General features: G+C 40.8%; 1 protein-coding gene across 1 annotated transcript in view; it reads right to left on the reverse strand.

Moving 5' to 3' along the window:
• LOC112125929 (dystrophin-like) overlaps positions 1–20,570 on the reverse strand; it is a 1,989,526-nt gene that overhangs the window by 675,656 nt on the left and 1,293,300 nt on the right. Inside the window, exon 45 of the mRNA XM_026648920.1 lies at positions 15,497–15,672. Coding sequence (XP_026504705.1) covers positions 15,497–15,672 — 176 coding nt within the window. The remainder of the gene's footprint in view (positions 1–15,496; positions 15,673–20,570) is intronic.

Raw genomic sequence — 20,570 nt, forward strand, 5'->3', positions numbered from 1 at the left:
CCAAAGGAGGTGGAAGCCAGTCTAAAGGAAACAATTGATGGGCTTTTAAGCCAAGGAGTTTTAGTGGAACAGCCCAGCACTAACAATGCTGCCCTATGGCCCGTCCTTAAGAGTGATGGCAAAACCTGGAGGCTTGTAGTGGATTTTCGTCCCCTTAACTGGGTGACTCCACCTATGGCCCCCGTAGTGGCTAAATATCAGGAGATAATGGCTTCCATTGTAGGAGGGGCCCAGTGGTTTTCAGTTTTAGATTTGGCTAATGCTTTCTTTGCTATCCCCTTACACCGGGACAGCTACTATAAATCTGCTTTCATCTTTCAGGAAAAACAGTTGTTTTTTGCCTGGGTCCCCATGGGATGGAATAATGCACCTGTTATCTGCCATGCCCATATAGCAAAAATGTGGGAGGGAATGCCTGAAAGGGATAGTGTGATTTTTTATGTGGACGATGTCCTGGTCTGTACACAGATCCAGGAGGAAAATTTAAAGGTGTAGTACAGAGTGCTGCAAAAGAGCCAGGAAACAGGGTTTAAAGTAAGGCCAAAGAACTGTGCTCCCAGCAGGTACACTATCTTGGGGTAACCCTGGGACAAGAAGGGTGCTCTCCTGATCAACAGAGGGTTGAGTTGATTCTCAAACTCCCAGCCCCGACAGACATAACCGCTCTGAGATCCTTCCTGGGCATGGCTAACTTTTCCTGAGGTTTTATAGAAGGGTTTTCAGAAAAAGCAGCCCCGCTGCATGAATTGTTAAAGAAAGGGACAGAATGGACCTGGGGCCCACAGCAGCAGGAAGCCATGGTCCAGTTAAAACACGCCTTGGCCCAAGCCCCAATCCTATCATATCCCCAGGTAGGAGAACCATTTGTATTACAACTAGCAACTACAGACAAGGGAATGGGAGCTGTGCTAAGCCAGAACCATGGGACAGGTCTCCGACCTGTAGCTTATGCCTCCAAGACCCTGAGTGAGATAGAGAAGGAATTCACCCCATGTGAAAAGGAGGTCTTGGCACTCATTTGGGAACTACAGCATTGGGAATACCTGGTGGGTTTGTCCCTTGTGTTACTAAAAACAACCCACTCCCCAGTGAAGTATGTACTCACTGGTAAAATCAACAATGGCCATGTATCTAGCCCTCGATTGGCAAAATGGACCCTTGCTTTGTTAAACAAAAATGTAGATATGGAAAAAAACCCAGTACTGTCCCCAATACCTTACGGCCTCCTGATAGAGGGGGAAGAACACGAATGCCCATTACCTGAGCCACTGCCTTGGGAGCCGTCACTCTTCGAGGGAGGGGCCGTGCTCAGTGAGATGCTGGGAATAGCAAATGTTGTTTGGTTTGTGGACTGCTCTTGTTTTTATGAAAATGGCCATCCGCATGTGGGCTTCGCTGCTGTAAAAGTGCCTACGGGCGAGGTGCTGTGGGGACAGTGTACACCATAATCTGCCCAAGCAGCTGAAATTGTGGCTATAGCAGTAGCACTGGAAAATACCCCCACCATTCAGGAGGTAGCCATTTTCACAGACTCAGACTGGGTCCTTCGGTCCCTAGTGGATTGGGTTCCAGAATGGAAAAAGAGAGGGATGAGTTTTGCACGCTCAGCAAGTTCACGGATGACACTAAGCTGGGAGTGGAGGTAGATATGCTGGAGTTGTAGGGATAGGGTCCAGAGTGACCTAGACAAATTGGAGGATTGGGCCAAAAGAAATCTGATGAGTTTCAGCAAGGACAAGTTCAGGATCCTGCACTTGGGATGGAAGAAACCCATGCACTGCTATAGGCTGGGGAGCGACTGGCTAAGTGGCAGTTCTGCAGAAAAGGACCTCAGGATTACAGTGGATGAGAAGCTGGATATGAGTCAACAGTGTGCCCTTGTTGCCAAGACGGCTAACGGCATATTGGGCTGCATTAGTAGGGGCATTGCCAGCAGATCGAGGGAAGTGATTATTCCCCTCTATTCGGCATTGGTGAGGCCACATCTGGAGTACTGCATCCAGTTTTGGGTCCCCCACTACAGAAATGATGTGGACAAATTGGAGAGAATCCAGCGGAGGGCAATGAAAATGATCAGGGGGCTGGGGCATGTGACTTATGAGGAGAGGCTGAGGGAACTGGGCTTATTTAGTCTGCAGAAGAGAAGAGTGAGGGGGGATTTGATAGCAGCCTTCAACTACCTGAAGGGGGGTTCCAAAGAGGATGGAACTTGGCTGTTGTCAGTGGTTGCAGATGATAGAACAAGAAGCAATGGTCTCAAGTTATAGTGGGGGAGGTCTAGGTTGGATATTAGGCAAAACTATTTCTCTAGGTGGGTGGTGAAGCCATGGAATCGGTTACCTAGGGAGGTGGTGGAATCTCCATCCTTAGAGGTTTTTAAGGCCCGGCTTGACAGAGCCCTGGCTGGGATGATTTAGTTTGGGTTGTTCCTGCTTTCAGCAGGGGGTTGGACTAGATGACCTCTGAGGTCTCTTCCAATCCTAACCTTCTATGATTCTATTATACACCTTTCATACATCTGTATCACAGAAGGGGGCTTCTCAGACTACTTCCCCAAATATTCAGGAAGCATTATGCTTTCCAGAGACTGAAGCAGGGCCCTGTATATTTTGCAACTGCGCAGCCAATGAATTCAGTTCTTAGTTGCTCTGGCCCAGGGCCCCAGGAAACCTTAATCTGCCTCTGTCCATGGCCATGGAATTTGATGTTTTTCCAAGATGCCATGGAATTCAGCATTTTTGCCATGAATTTGCTATTTCACTACAGCCTGCTGCCCAACCTTTTGTTTTTGTGTCTTTCGGATCTACAAGAATCTATCTTCAGCTACTTCTTGCTCTCCAGCTTTCCACACAAGAGGGAGATGATTGGACTACAGAGAATGCTCTCTGCACTGTTCTATGGCAGCAGGGTTCTGGGGGCTCTGAACTGAAGTCTAGTTTGCAGCCACAGATCAGCTAATGAGCTGTGGTTCCTAAAGAATAGAGCAGCACAAATGGTCTGAGGAGCCCGGGAGATGCATTGTTGAAGCTAGCTAAAAGCACCCCGCTTTCCCTAGTGCAGATGGTGGTGGGGAAGGAGGTTTTGAGCTAGGCTTCCTGGATAACAGCCCAGGAGACAAGGCCATGGAGTAAAGCTGGCCCCTCTGGAAAGCACAGTGAAAAACAAAATCCTTGAAAATAATTATTGACAAAATTTACATCAAATGAGTATTTTCAATTATGAGCCAGAGTTGTGAGACTTTGATTGGGAGCTGGAGGCTAGGAAGGAAACAAAAGAATAAATTAACATTGTCAATGGAATTTAAGGATTGTTGCCCTGGAACTTTGTCACATTGTGTCACAGAACAAAAAGATCTCTAGGTATAATGCATCCAGCCACCTCATCATTAGGCCACTAGCACTGATCCTAGCAGCATCAAAGGCACCCTCAACTTCTTTGGGTGTGCAATTTGCCTCCCACAAACAGGCATGTAAGGGAAAGATAGGATTCCTCATACCCTCCTGTCCTTCTAGCATCTCTCCATTACAGATGGAGGCATAATTTTGCCCAGTATAGACAACAATGCTTTAAATCTCTGTAAACTGATTAGAGAGAGATTTTCATAGTATCCACTCACACTAAACCGTACAGGGCCAATTCCGAACTCAGATACAAACATAAAGTGCTCAGTACCATTGCTACAAGTTGAAAATATATATTTGATGGCAGAATTAAGCTTTATTTTGCCTCACCGAGCGATTCGGACTCCTTTCCCAAGCTCACCCAAGTCAACAGGAGGACTTCTACTGATCTCATTGGGTTTTGGATCAGGCCCATATTGACCTCAACATGGACTTTCTTCTGGTCTGCTACAATATTCTGTATCAAATATCACCTGGCAACATTGTTTCTAGAGGGGAATACTGCAACCATAAAATGCATTACTTTCTTTCAAAGTAGTTTGAAGTTTTGTGTTATGATTGCTATTTGCTGTAATTGCTGAATAGAGCAAAACCATTTGTAATGAAACAGGTGAAATTATCACAGCCATCTAGCACACAAAAAAAGATACTTCATAATGAAAAAAAATTCTCAAGTAGTAAAATTTTCATTTCTCACATTAGGCTTTGCCTTGAAGCTAAAACATTTACTATTGTGTTTTACCGAACAGCATTTAATTAGATTGCAGTGAAACAAAGATTCTATAGCTATTTACAGAATGAAAATTTTAAATGGTCATTATTAGATGGTTGTAACTTTTAACCTTGTCTCACTTTTTTACTTTTGCAATCTATTAGGAAGAGCAAATTATTTGATCATCAGGGCAATCAAATATCAACAGTTTTAAATTAATTCATGTCCCTAGGCTTTAGGCCAATGGCAACTAGTCTCCTCACAGAGGTGACATACTCTGTCTCTGGAGGAAGAGAGGGAAGAAGAGGAGGACGGCTGCCAGATGTAGCAACTTGTCAAGTAAATAATAGGCTAGACTTACTATCTGGAGCATGAAAGTATGCTAGCAAATGACTGCATGGCCACAAAAAAAAAAAAAAAAAAAAAAAAGGGTGGGTGGGAGCAATAAAAGTAAAGTTGTAAATGAGATGCAATATTCTAGGCTATTGTATTTGATCTAGGATTTTAGACTCTACAGAAAGGGTGTTTTTGTGGGGGGGTTTCCCTTTTTCATTTTTTTAAAAACAGGAATTCAATGCCAGTCAGTGGCATATCCCTTAAGGACCGAAATATGCTCGTAGACAACTGGAATTTTTGAGACTCCAGAGGCCAAAATTTAACCTTGGAGCAATAAAACGCAAGTGAACTTTGAGTTGGCACTGCAGAACACTATCAAAAGAAGTGTTATTTCTGATGAGGGCCAAACACATTGTAGCACTCGTGGGTGCTTTTGCATGTTCTCCAAACCTTACACAGATCTTTCAGTGCAGTTCAGTACTAACCTGCCATAGCCCTGCTCTTCCAAAAGTTGCCACTCTACTAAGCAGAAGTTAGTTTTGCAATATTGGAACCAATGGGGATTGTTTTTTGATGTGGCAACTGGCAAATGTTGAATAACATTTAAACTTGAATAGCAATCCCATTTTAATTTGTGATATCTGAGAGATGTAAATCTCTGCATGTAAAATACCTTCTTTGCCACTTAGCTCTCAAATATATTAAACAAAGAGGATCAAAAATAAATTACTCTAATAATGTCACAAATATCTGATTCCAATGTCAAAGGGAAAAAAAACCATCAAAATGAGTGTGAAAATTAACAAAAATATTAATTAAAATGACAATAAATGTAATGTTCGGGAAATTTGCCAGGATGATAAAGCGAGAGATGGAAATCCTGCATTTAGCTACAGAACACAGAGAATAGCAATGCAAAGTTCTTCTCATACCACCTCTCCAGTATGCCTCTGTCCTGACCTAAACTGATCGGTTGTAGGTGTGAGAGAGTAAAATGTCTGTGTTTATTCAACCCTTTAGGGAAAGATGTGGTCTGAGCATAGAACTAGAATGACAGAAACTCTGAAGGCTCTGACTCCAACTTTATTCATATATCTGGGGAAGTCATTTCCCTTCCCTCTTTGTCTCAGTTTCCTTGTCTGAGGGTAGTACTAACTTACTTCACAGGAATCTTGTAATTTTTGGAAAGTTCTTTAAAGATGGGAAATACTATCTCAGAACGAGATATTAAAAATCACCAGTTCAGTGATCTTTGTGGTTGATATGGACACTAGGAAACTGAATTTTGACTCATTTCTCACAGTTTAAACAGGCAGCATATAAGAAAATTTTAGCCCACCAGTAACTGGCTGCCTAATGAAAACCTTTGATCCCCATGTGACTCACATTGGCCATCTCATCTAGTCCACAAAATTTATTTCCAATAATAGATAAGCAGCAGCAGCATTCACTAGCAGACTGAGAGCATGAAAACAATTTTGAAATTAAATATATTTTAACTTGAACATTTGGCTTTTCCACTGAATAAGAATGTGAACCTGGCTAGCTCAGTTTGTAGAGCCTCAGACTTTTAATCTGAGGGTCCAGGGTTCAAGTCCTTGGTCAGGTGATAAACTACTTACCAAGATCTTAAAAATGTGTCTTTCTGGAGTCCTCTTTGATGTTACTTTTGGGGGGAGGGATAGCTCAGTGGTTTGAGCATTGGCCTACTAAACACAGGGTTGTGTGTTCAATCCTTCAGGGGGCCACTTAAGGATTCGGGGCAAAATCAGTACTTGGTCCTGCTAGTGAAGGCAGGGGGCTGGACTTGATGACCTTCCAGCTCTATGAGATAGGTATATCTCCATATATTAATTCTAGAGCATGCTGTGTTGTTGTAGCAGTGTTGGTCCTAGGATATTATTTTGTCTCTCTCTCCAACAGAAATTGGTCTAATAAAAGGCCACCCACCTTTTCTGTCTAATTCTAGAGCAATAATTTCTGTGCTTTTCATCCCTGATACTGAATTCTAATATGGAAATAGGTCTATTTGGTTTGATATATACTCTGAGTTATATATACAAAATCTACACATACGCACACAAATATTTACTGGGCAAAAGTGCCAACTTTTGTTGGTTGGTTGGTTGTTTTAAACTTATCAACAAATTACTCTGAAATAACTAACTAGAAATTAAACACGCACTAGACTACTGCCAAACTGGTATGAAGGAGAAAAGAACATGGGGAGATAAAAGTAGTATCAAGGGGGAGGGGGAAATACACAAAATGAAGCAAATGGTATGTGGCATGTATAGCAGAGTAAACCAATTAGTTTGTTGCATGGAAGAGGAAGAAAACAGAAAGGACCAGAATTCACAGCAGTGTTCCTGTCAGGTTGTAATAAAGGAGTGGAATTTGGTTGTATCCTGGAATTCCCTTAATGTGGGGGAGTCCCAGTGGATGCAGAGCAGGTGTAGTGAAAGTCATGAGACAAACACCTCTCTTGAACCATGCTGCCATTTTAACCATCCACCATGCTTTGATAAAATATGTATATTCTGCTATGGAAAAATTCAAACCTCTTGAGAGTAAAATTATTGCACTTGAGAGTGTCTTAAAAATATTTAAGAGATGTCATACCTCTTAGCAGAGGCAACAATTGGCATGATTTTTCCCCCAGTTACCTTTTTTGGAGTCTGCTATATCCTTTTTATTTAATGTTTAAAACTTTTCCAAAGCATAAAACTGGAGGAAATGTTTTTACTTTCTGATTCCACATTGTCAATGGCCGCTCTATTTTAAATCTGTATCAAAAGATTCAATTTTACTATCTGTACGAACAACATGTAATTCTTCCAGCATAATCAGTTTTTCAAGAATGCTTTAATGAATATTTACATTATGCATAATACATACACACACAGTTTTCAGAATCCAAATAAAAAATAATTAGGTTCCATGAGCTCTTTTTATTTATGTTACTCAGGGACAGTATGTAGTCATCTATTTAATTAGTTAGGAGTTGCAGGTGCTTAAAACTTCTCAAAATTTGTCTTTTGTCTGTTAAAACATTAACTCTATCATAAAACATTCCTTATGTTAACTGGAACAGCTAATCATATAGCGGAAGTTATAACTCTATGGATGTTTGTGACTTCTAAACTAAAGAACAGGTTGTATTATAGCAATTACTTTTAGGGTGACAGAACCAAGTGCATGTAATTCTATATTAATACTATCTTACACTTATAGACCACCTTAGTTCCCACGGGGTCTTTAAAGGGCTTTACAGATAACAGATTGCTTATTTCATTCACCATTGAAATGCAGCCACTTTGCATGATGAAAGACAACAACCAAACTATACTAGAGATGCACAGAATTTCATACCCAGAAACTGCAAAGGAAATATTAGGTAGGTAGAATGCAATTACCTGAGTTGGAAGTTGGCCAAGACATTGGAGGTAACACTTCTACTCTTTGTTTTGTTTTGGGTTTTTTAAGTTTCTTGGGATTTTTAATGATCCCTAGCGATGAAGACCTGGATTTTAAATGTCACCAGTAACAATACTTCCAGCTGTATAGCATCATGTAGGACCATTCAGAGACACTAGTTTGGAGCCAATGCAAACGGAAACATGTTGCTTACTGAGTCACCAACCAGGTTTTTACAGCACCCAAGTGTTTTTGGCATCCATCTCCCTGCAAGGAAGGATTGTTCACTATAATAAATTTTCAAGTGCTTTATCCAATCTAGTCTGTAGTGATGGCACTACCACCATTTCCACTGGGAGACTTCCTTAGCCTAATCCATTTTCCCTGCTACTCAGCATAAATTTGTCCTAACTTTTCCCTATTTTGGCTAAAAATCTCTCTACTTCCTTAATTTTACTACCTCTTCATACATTGGTATACTTCATCACATTTCTTCCCAACTGCCCTATGCTGTCAATCATAACTTAACCAAGGTGTATACATTTTTCCTCATAAAAGAAAATTCCTCGAGACCTCATCATTTTTATTGCTCTTCTCTTAACTTCCCTCAATTTGGCAATATGTTTCTAGTAAACTCGTGCCCAGAAATGAATGCATACCCCAAGCATGTATAAGAAGGGAGTATTACCCTGGAATTGCAAAATGACCACACTGCAGATGTAGTACAAAATTATTCTGACCCTTTCTGTAGCCATAATAATATTGAAAAGCCTTGCTTCTTGTCATAAACTCTCACCCTTTGGTTTTCTACCACTTTACCCATTTCTGGGTTTCTCTCAGATATATTACCTTACTTGTTCAAATTAAATCTCATTTTGTTTCTTTCTCTTCATGTTTTTAAATGACATATGGCCCTTGGTATTATTTCACTGATTGCACATGGATTTGAAACATTTACCCACTTTAAAATCATAGGTAAATATAATTCATGTGCTCCCTCTTCAGTCTTATGAATAAAGAAATTAAAACCGGATCAAATCCAATCTCTAGTGGTACCATTCTATGTACCTTCCATACACTGCTGGCTGTCATTGTCCTGACATCATTGTCTTTTTTGCTAGTTTTTTGTACACATTAATATTCTTTTCCAATGACGTGTATTTATTTTTCACTTACTGTTTTGAGAAACAGTATCAAATGCTTTGTTAAAAATAAAAATATATTACATCTCCTACTTTCCGCATCATCCACTAATTTGGTACCAGTATCATGGTGAGATGTAAATTCATTGTGAATCGCATCAAGTGCTTAAAGGTTCTACCTGCACACAGCAGAGAGTGTTCATGAACATTTTTGCAGAAATCTGTAGCCAGAGGAGAATAGCAGCTTTGGACTTGTGCTGGTGACTCATCAGTATCTTTGCACTCCCAATACTATTCTGGTGTTGGCTCTTTATTTTCTAAACCAACTGTTTATTATATATCTAGCATTTCCTGCTACAGGGATTTCTGGGAGCAGAGAAAGAGGGCATTAGATTCCTTGATACCTGTTATTTTTCTTAGACATTTGGTGAAATTGTATTGAGAATTTGATGGACCATCAAAACAGTAGTATGGACGTTTAGGGGAAATATTTACTGAGAGATCAAGGAATTCCCCCCCCCCTCTTTTTCTAAACAATATGCAAATATAATCTCTCTCTCATTTGAGTAAGAACCTTTAAACAAAATAATTAAACTACAAAATATCACACAGACCCTGGAGAAGCCAATCATGACCAGTAAACAATGGCAAGTTTAGCTACAGTAGTATATGCATATGCATTTCAAATTTAAATCAGTGTGATTTCTTTTCTAATTAATTACTCTAAGAAATCTGTGCATACTTATCTCTGCGTATTTGCCCAACATTCATAAACAAAGAAAATAAAATTAAATATGTATACATCATTTTGTTCTGGGAGGTAAAAGAAATATTAAAAAAAAAATCAGTAATTTAGCTGTACTGCAACCTCTTCATCTATGAGCCAACTTTTGATTTTTAAAGAGAAGTTAATAACAGGTTTCAATATATTGAGAGCTCAGGTGAAAGACTAATCAGAGGTAGTCTTGTATTGTAGCTAAAGCAATACTATAATGAAAGTTGAGTATAAAAATATGAAAAATAGAACAGTTAATTTACAATAATCATATATCATTTTAGAGTTAGAGCATAAAAGATTTTGTTTGTATACCTCAGGAAAACCAAGCACTTTATATATTCAAAAGCACTCTCCTAAATAGAGCTGGTTGCTGTGCTATTCTCTGCATAGTTATTTCAAACTAACTTGAGCTCAAAATAGATACCAGGTAGGTTCAAATTTGTTACAACTGCAAATCATTTGGAATTAAAATAATAAGAAATGTTCTTCAGATCAATAGAACAATTTTTTTGTTGTCGGTGGTAGGTTTTTTTTTAATGTCAAAATCTAGCAATTAAAAATATAAACTGATTACTTTTGAAACAGCAAGACATTCCATTTTCCATCAAATATGCTTGATGATGCTGGGTCATCAATCCTCCTTTTCCAAATCATCCAACTATAAGACTGATTCTGAAATTAAATATAACACATGTACTCTCTGATTCACTGTATAAGTATAGATGTGCCACAAACATTAAAAAGGCACACACTCTCTCCGAAACAAAAAGTTTTGCAGTTCTTTAACCAATAAGAATGTAACTGAATCCGCAATCTGCTAGGCACAGTATATCGCTTTTTTCTATCCAACCATAGAGAGGTTAATATATGCTTAACAAAAATCTGTTTTCATCACCTTTTTGACTGTTAAGAAGCTTTCATTTGAAGACAAAAATTTGAATATTAAATAACCTTTCAATTACGTTCATACTTCTCAGGGTATGTCTACACTACCGCGGTAGTTCGACGGCTGGCAATCGAACTTCCGGGTTCGATTTATCGCGTCTGGTCTGGACGCGATAATTCGAACCAGGAAGTGCTCGCCGTCGACTGCGGTACTCCACCTCAGCGAGAGGAGTACCGCGAAGTCGACGGGGGAGCCTGCCTGCCGCGTGTGGACCGCGTCTGAACCGCGGTAAATTCGAACTAAGGTATGTCGACTTCAGCTACGTTATTCACGTAGCTGAAGTTGCGTACCTTAGATCGAATTGGGGTGTTAGTGTAGACCAGGCCTTAGAGAGATAGACGTTCCAAAAAACAACAAAAAACATATTGAGTTGGGGTGCAATTTTTTGTTGTTGAGGTTTTGGGTCTTTCTGTTTTTTAAAAATGAATTTTTTACAACACTGAATAATAAACATTGCAATGTTTTAATACACACAGACGTTCTTAGACCATGTCTACACTATGGGCACTACAGTGGCACAGCTACTGTGCTGCAGCTATCCTGCTGTGGTGCTATAATGTAGACGCATCCTATAGTGACAGAAAGGGTTTTTCCAACATTGTAGGTTGTCACAGTTCAGGGCAACTGCAACCATATTCCCTCCTCATGACCCAGCAAGGGTATCAACTCATAAGCTTCCGGCTCCACCGTTGCCTCCCATCTTAGGTGGATACCTTCATCTCTCTCCCTCCTGACCGGGGTATTTCCAGCCAGCAAGTTTCCTGCCTACACTGTGAATTCCACGGAAAAGTCCAACTTTATAAGCAGGCCAGTGTCTCCGCTTTGCTTTCTCTTTGATTCACTGTTTTAAGTTACCACACAACTCTTTCTACGAAAGCACATTTATTCTTAAGGTAGAAACATTACAGAGACAACATATTAAAGACAATAATAAAAAACATATACGCATGCTAATAAGCTTACCACAGATCACTCCCTTCCCTCTTCTCCACAAAGATGCTGATTGGTATCAGTCCTTCCAACCCTTCCCTAAGGATTGGGTCCTTCCCCTTGGACAGAAGGTCCTATCCATTTGCTGGATTAGAACGAAGGCTCTGAGTCAGTTTAAACTCAGGCTATTTATACCAAAGTCCTTTCTTTGTCTCTTGGTTCTTTACAGAATCCAACTGGACCCAGTATATGCAGCCCCCCCTCAGCAGGTGACACCTCTCTGGAGGTGTTACAACCTGAGTGAATTTTATTAATCATCCCCACTTAGTTCCTGCTGTTGTTACCCTCCCACATGGAATTACATACAAGCCCTGGCCCACAATGATACACAACATGAATACAGTAAGATCTCCCAAAGATATTAAAGGAAATTGCCATATCTGTCACATCTCCCCAGGCAGCGGTAGCTAGGCTGATGGAAGAATTCTTCCATAGACCTAGTTGTGTCTATACTGGGGGTGTGGTCGGCTTAACTATAATGCTCAGGAATGTGAATTTTTCACACCCCTAAGCACTATAGCTATGTTGACCTAACTTTTAGATGTAGATCAGGCCATAAGAACACAAGAACATAAGAACGGCCGTATCGGGTCAGACCAAAGGTCCATCTAGCCCAGTATCCTGTCTACCGACAGTGGCCAATGCTAGGTGCCCCAGAGGGAGTGAACCTAACAGGCAATGATCAAGTGATCTCTCTCCTGCCATCCATCTCCACCCTCTGACAAACGGAGGCTAGGGACACCATTCCTTACCCATCCTGGCTAATAGCCATTAATGGGCTTAACCACCATGAATTTATCCAGTTCTCTTTTAAACGCTGTTTAGTTTATACTGTGTCTAAATAATTAAACAATTTTTTTTGTTTTTTTTTAATAAAGGATACTTTATAGTTTGAGAACTGAAGTGAAATTGCAAAACACACACATTATTATGTCATCATGACAAATATGTGGGTGCTCTTCCATATTTGTTAACATTGTGCATTGGCCTACCATTGCAATGGTGTTTTCCGTATGCATATTTTGGTTTAAGTGCTTCTCAAGGGAGGACTGTCTGGGATGGATCAGGCAGGAAGGAGGAGGTGGCTCAAGATGGTCTGCTAACAGCTTCCACTTTAGGATGGTTAAGGGACAATGCCTGAACAATTAGCTCTAATGACTCTCTTGTTCCTCAAGCCAGCATACAGAACAGGTTTGACCAGGAAGGACCAAAACCCAACAGCACATGGGGAAAACTCCTGGAGAATAAAGAACACTTACAGGGTTTGAAAAGACTGTCTTGAGGGTGCAGACTGAGACACACCCAAAGGGTACGTCTACACTGCAGCTGGGAGGTGTAATGCCCAGCTCGGGTAGACGCACATACACACTAGCTATGCTCAAGCCACCCTGCTACAAATAACAGCACGGCTAGCTGCTCAGATACAGCCTCTCTGAGATTCTAAATACATACTCACATTGGTAGTGTAAGCCACCACTTGTGCTGCTGCTGCCAGATTGCTATTTTGAGTGCACTAGCTTGAGCGAAGCTACAGCATGTAAGTCTACCCAAGTTGGGAATTACACCTCGCATCTGCAGTGTAGTCATAACCAAAACACAGGCACCGACAGGGGTGCCTGAAGGAGCCTGGGATATAGTACTTTAGGTAAGATAGACATGTGATCCTGTTGTTGTTGTTTTGTTTGTTTGTTTGTTTGTTCTTTCATCTAATGCTTTGTTCTTACTGCTGAACAGAGATATTTTGCTTTAAGAAGGCTGTTGGTGAATTTATCACTGGTCACATGTCCCTGAAGGGAGGACATGCAGGTGCCCAAAACCCAGTCAGACTCACAGGATGGTAAGTGGTAGGTATACACAGGGTAGATTGACCCAGGTCCCAGTTTTAGAGTAGGATCCTACCCAGGGACAGGTAAGGGCAGGGAGCCCAAGACCTGAGCTGGATGCACTTAGAGAGACCAAAAAGGAGACAAAAGTCCAGCTATCCCTGCAACTGTGACAGTCATTAATGACATTACAAGAATGGACAAGAATTCCTACCAGTTTGATACAGTACTGTCTTTTCTCACTATATGTCAATGCCTTTTTTTTCCTGTTTAGTTCACTAGGATTTTTTGTACTTAAAATTACCCAACTGGATAGCTAGAAAAAACAAAACAAAACAAAACATCAAAGCTGGAACAAGTGTACTACTGCTTTTTCTGGTTAATGCAATGTAGCTCATTTAGGGAATAGGACTGTGTTATTTTCAGGTAGCAGATTGTTGATCCTATTAGTCTTTACTGAAGAGAATGTGTAAGGAAATTCAATAATTCAATGCACCACAGAGAGAGCCTGAAGCCAAAGTGGCATTCAGATACACATTTGTAGCTATGAAATAAAAAAGATGGAGATGCAAGTGCTGTACTGCCACTGACCAGAACTGGGACAGAATTCACATTCTTGGTCAAAGCTAAACCCCCAAACCTCCTTTTACGTGCTGCAGCAGCAGCATACAGAGCTATTAACATGACATTATTGTTTCCTTAGTGTTAGCACTTATATAAGAGGCAAGGGCTTGGAAATACAGCTGGGTTTCAGTGGTGCAAAAGAATAGTTTTTAGTGTGATAAATAAAGGCCAAGCTCTCCCTGGTGTAACAAGAAACATTAGCATCAACACCTGGAAACACAATGGAAAGAATCATTTAAAGCCATCCAACTGCAGCAGCTTACTCTTGGTGTTCTCATCTTTTAATGAATTCCAAGGGAGAGTTTAATGATAATTAAAGTCAACAATAACCTTTCAGGATTCCCAACTCACTCTCTTTTGGATGTGAACATCTTTACAGGTCCTCCCTCTCCACAATTCTAAACTGAAAAAGGATAGTCCTTAGGGTAACAACAAGACATTTAAGAGGTGAACAAACTGTTGCAGCCTATTGGTCTTCCTCCTAAATACCGCACTCACCATTGTACCTTATTCATGAGATACTCATTTCTGAAAAATAACGCATGAATGAAGATTGGCAACAAAACTACTGTATTTGAAATAAGCACGGTAGGTTAATTTTGGTCCTACATTGAAGTTTAGAAAAAACAAGCTTTTATAAAACCCAATATCAATAGAAATGTTTGTGATTTTTTTTTTAATTCAAAGGAAATCCTTTCTTGTAAAAGGAAAAACAGTCTCCCTGTAATATTGCAACTCAAATACTGCAGCATCATGTTAGTGCAGGAGAATGAAAAACTGACTGTACACTGCCTATAAATAACAGTTAAACTGACTAATCCATTCTCTTTATCGAAGCTGAGTGAAATGCCAAAAGTAAACAGATATCATACATTATGAAAAGTAAATAATATTGTTAAAATGATTCCCTAAAATGTCATTAGTCTCACAGTTACAGAAACCTTTTTTAATATATAATTTTAATGACACACTATCAGGTAAAAAGTTACTTTAAAATGCTTGTTAAAATGTGAGCTCAGGTGTTAATTATCTATGAAAAACATCATTCTGTTGTTCAGCTTTTCTAAAAATAACATCATATTTATGGTGTTTTTTAAACATTAGCTGTGGGAAGTATGAGGACATTTGTTTATGTGGGGTGGGAGGGGGGAAGGAGACTGGGTAGAAACAAAGAATTGGACAAGTAAACAAGGATGTTGTGTTTAATTACGGATAGTTAAATATGAATATTTAAGGAACAGTCCAACGGGTTCCTTGCAATGTTATTGTTAACAGAAAATCTGAAATAACCAGAAACGATTTCAGAATATCCATGTTCTTAACCTACCTCTTTCTTCTCTCTGCCAGCTGCCTGCAGACTTCCTCCCACCGAAAATTCAGGCTACCCAGCTTTTCCCTTAGTACATTAGCATCTGCTGTTAATGACTGCTCAATAATTTCTTCACCAGTTATATTTAATGTTCTGATAACAGTTTGCTGTCGTCCGATGCCATCATGGAGCTCCTGTAAAATATATATATTTTGAAAATGTCAAAAATGAAGAGTCATCTCCTTTTATTCAACCATGGATCAAAAATGCTTTACCAACTACAGGTCTGGTAGAAAGAGCTCTGTGGGAAAGTTTTCTCTACTCTGAATCCCAAATGCATACATCGAAAAGGCAATAAGACAGAAAGGAAGCTTTTATGTTTTTGTAACAAGCACCTTTTCAGCTCAGCTTCTGCCTCTTTTTTTTTTTGAATGTTCTAACCTACTAGAGAATGTTATAATGTTCTACAGATCAATTAGTGGGAAATCCTCTTGAGCAAATTCGATTGTGTCCCCACAGAGATGTACCATATCTAATAGTGTACAAAATGCTGTAAAATGTGAAAGCAAACGAAGTATTTTGGTTTCCTATTAACTGTCAATAAAAGTAGTGAAAAGGTACATTGACAGAAACAAGGAGACTGCTTATTTATACATCTGAAGTACTTTTCCAAATCCCTCTCTGGAATATATCCACTCCTAGTCATGAGAGGCTTGATAATCAACTACCCTCCATTTCTTAGAAAAAAATACACTCCTGATGAAATCCTTATTTATCTCACTTCTGTCTACATACTGTGAACTGCAGAACTACTGAAAATACAACCAAACGCTGCTGATGGGCAGTTTTCTACTCTTCACTAAAGATTAATTTCCTATACCTCTTTCATTACTAGAATCCTAGTATTCTATTGTTATCTTAATTCATCATTAGCAGTAACAATCTTGAACTTCCACACTACACAGCCATTAAACCAGATTTGAAAAGGGACAATTAGAGCAATGTAAATTGTTAAGGAATGTAATATTTTATCAGTAAAAAGATCAAATTAATTTTGTATCTTTATTTATCAATGGAACAAGACTGACTTTTCCTTCTATAACTCTCAGAATTTATAAGCATGTAACTGTGAAATGGAGATGTTACACTTTTTACTGCTAAAATAAACACAAACTGAAAGAAGGAACTTGTTTTGCACTCTACCTTTGTTTTTTTGGTTTTTTTTTATGGGGCACCCAACCTCTACAAAATAGTAGAGTCCAGGTACAAAACAGTGTACAGTAGAACCCTGATTTTATGATATTGGTTATATGAACCATTGTTCCTGGCCGGAGGGGAAACAAAAGAAAAGGAAAAAGAAAAAAAACCAACCCACATAACGACAGTGATGTTGATGAAGAACAAGTCAACATCTCTTCACATTCCAGTGCCTTCAACGCACTGGAAATTGCTTTGCTGTGGTTTGAAGGACAAGAGGAAAGTGATGCAATGCACCATACTGCAACCTAAGCACAATACCTAAAATAATGTTGAGGTGTTCAATTTAATGAACTTTTTATTGTATGAACTCCTTAATCCCCAAGTAGTTTGCAAAAAGGGGTTCTACTGTATTTCAATTTAAAATGCTGAATATTCATATTCTCTTGTAGCAGAAAACTGATACGTTAGCAAATCCTCTTTTAGACCAAAGTTATATGTTTCCCCCTCCTGAACTGCTCTCTCTGGTCTTCGTTGCAGCACTCCTGCTTCCAACATTAAGAAAAGTCTCTCTTGAGGGCATGGGGAAAGGGGGTTGTCTCCTCACTGTATCAGATATTAGGAGCCTTACTGCCATACCCCATGTTCTTTAGAAGATGCCTTCCCCTAATTCTGCTACCAATTCCATTTTATCAGGAAACCAGACCTCCTGTTGGCACCTACCAAGTTGGGACAATGTGAATTTTACAACCTAACCTATTCACCAGGTCCCCCTAGGCTGCTGAAAGAAAGATGAAAAAAAAACCATCCTGTCCCAACCAATCAGGCAATGTGGGAAAGATTCCTTCCCAGTCCCTAAAGGGCAACTAGCATGATGCCTACAGCAAAACCCAACTACATTCTAATCCCAAAGAAGGGAAGGGGGGACTTTTTTTCCCAGCAAAGAATTGTGCCCTAGGCTGGGGGGAGGGCTTATAAGCCCTCCCTACTTGAGTGTATGGGAGCCAATGAGCATAAGCATATACTGCTCCTTTCTGTCCAACTGATCAGCTACAGAGCCCTCCTCCTCAAGTCCACTAGGAGGATAAGCACCCATGAGGAGGGTATGTGTGCGCAATCTTTAGAGGGACTAAGAGTTTTCTTTCTCCTGGGACCAAATCAAGCTTGTGTGGGTGTCTCCTAGAGGTGGAGCCTCTAGAACAGGAATGAGGCAAAGCGGTGTGACAGCCTGAGGCCTGGTCTACTCTAGAAAATTAGGTCAGTTTAACTATGACGGTAGGAGGTGTGAAAAATTCACATCCCTGAGCAGCACTGCTAAACTGACCTAAGTCCCTGTGTAGACAGCACTATGTTGATGCCTGTCAGGGAGGTGGATTAACTACAGCAATGGGCACAGGTAGTGTCCACAGTGGCGCATTTGTGTTGCTGTAGCATCTTAAGCGCAGACAGGTGCACAGGAAGCTTTCATGGCCACTATCCATGTGGTAACAGTTCTGTGGGAAAACAAAGGACTTTACTCTCCAAAAATGTTATTTTGACATGGTGACAGTTCTCGGGGTACCCAGGTCTGCGAGTCACCTTCTTACTCCCTGCCTCCAGCGAGAGGAAGTCTTTCTTGTGGTAGCTGGGTGTCAGCTCCCTGCCAGCCACTCAAGCATTTCATGTAATAATCTTAACATAAACCCTCTGAAATCTTATTTTCATTGCTGATTTATGGGTCTTCTGCCAAAGAAATAAATAAGAACATAAGTACATATGTATGTATCACACATTTTTCTATTGTAAAGACCTTCCTAAACATAAATTATAATGTAGTTACTGAAAGATGAAAATGGCATGGCAGAGAGAAAAAAAAGTCATCAGAATATGAAGCAAAAATAAATGCACAGTTTTTAAGACTATAAAGATAGATGCAATTATTTTATATCATCATTCATTTCTGACAACTTGGCCGGAGGATGGTCATTATCATAAAATACTGTATCTCAAAGGGTAGAGTTTGATGAGGTGTCAAACAGGGTTCCTTTGAAGATTTAAGTTGCATGGTAAACAGTGCTGCCATCCTGTTTTTGCAAGCAATGTCTTTAATTTTATTTATGGCAAAGTGGGGCTGTACTGATTCTTGCAAATGCCTTGTCTTCTCTCCCATTCACTTCTACCTTCAAAAGACTCTGCTGATTTTAAAATATCCTCACTGCAGTTTCTTCATTGCTGATGCTAGTTCATTAGTCTGCTTTGCTGAATTGACACTTCAGAAAGCAGCGCCTCCTGTCAAAAAAGTGCTGCCTATGGAAGAGCCTATGGAAGAGTCCATAAAGCAGAACCACTGGTGGACCAGTAGCAACTACAGTAAGAATGTTTTAAAAAAAGCAAAGGCTTTAATATACCTAAGGATGGAAGAAGGGGGAAAAAGAATGGGAGAAGAATAGGGAAAGGCATAACTAGAGAAACAAAAGAAGGAGAAAGAAGATGATAGGAAAGCAGGGGAATGGGGAGGATAAAAAAATGGGGAACCAAACTGATAGAAGTAAAAAAGACTAAAAAGGGGGATGAAAGGAAAAGAAAAAGAGGAGAAAGAAGAAAGCTGAAGGGCAAAAATAATTGGAAGAGACTGAGAAATAACAGCAGGGGCTGTAACTGCTCTTGTACCTTTTGCACTCTCTCCTAAGCATGATTTTTTCCCCAGCAATCTCTCACCCTGCAGCCCAAGAAGGAAATTGGTACTCACTGTGTCTTGCCCAATAAAAATGTTGACAGATAGGGCCAACACTCCAACCCCTAAGTCCACTGCACTGCCTACTCCCACATTTCATTTTACACTCTGGACAATCAACCTGTACCTTCCTGAAGTTACCACCACCTTCCTACTACAAACACTAATCTCCCAAACCGTCTCATTTTAAACACAAATTACAAAACGTTTGTACTAAAATATATATAAGATCCAAATGCTAGAAAGAAGGGTCAGGGCATCAATATAATATTACTATATTTTAAGATAAAATTATTAAAAAGCAATTCCTTTCTTACCCACATACTTGCATTTGAATTCTGGATCAGAATTTTGTTTTCTGCTGAACCCTCAAGTGTTAATAGTGAAGTTCAGGCACTATGGCACTGGACAGGGTGGTCAACTTTCTAATCGCACAAAACCGAACACCCCTTCCCCACCTCCTCCCCCAGGCCACGCCCCCTCCCTGCACCTTATTTGAGGCCTCACCCCTGCTTGATCCATCCCCCCTCCCTCCATTGCTTGTTCTCCCCCACCCTCACTCTTTTTCATTGGGTTGGGGCAGGGGATTGGGGTGTGGGATGGGGGTGAGGTCTGCCGGTGTGGGCTCTGGGATGCGGTTGGGGATGAGGGGTTTGGGGTGCGGGAGAGAGCTCCGGGCTGGAGCAGGGGGTTGGGGTGCAGAGGGTATGGGCTCTGGGCTGGGGGTGCGAGCTCTGGGGTGGGGCCAGAAATGAGGGGTTCAGGGTGTGGAAGAGAGCTCCGGGCTGGATCAAGGGGTTGGGGTGCGGGGAGGGGGTGAGGGCTCTGAGGTGGGGCCGGGGATGAGGGGTATGGGGTGAAGGATGGGGCTCCAGCTGAAGCAGGGAGTTGGGGTGCAGGGGGAGTGAGGGCTCTGGCTAGGGGCATGGGGTGCTGGAGGGATCTCAGGGCTGGGGCAGGGTGTTGGGGTGCAGGAGGGGGATGCAGGGTCCTGGCGGCGCTTACCGCGGTTCCCAGGTCCCTGCAGCCCCTAGCTGAGGGAAGTTTCGCGCACTGCCCTCGCACCCGCAGGCACCACCACCGCAGGTCCCATCGGTCCTGGTTCCCGGCTAATGGAAGCTGCAAAGCCAGGGCCAGATCCAGCATTTCTGCCACCCCAAGCAAAAAAAAAAAAAAAAAGCC

The sequence above is a fragment of the Terrapene carolina genome, unplaced genomic scaffold (genome assembly GCF_002925995.2).
Source record: "Terrapene carolina triunguis isolate 2854851 unplaced genomic scaffold, T_m_triunguis-2.0 Scaffold22, whole genome shotgun sequence".
In the NCBI taxonomy this organism is placed as follows: Eukaryota; Metazoa; Chordata; order Testudines; family Emydidae; genus Terrapene; species Terrapene triunguis.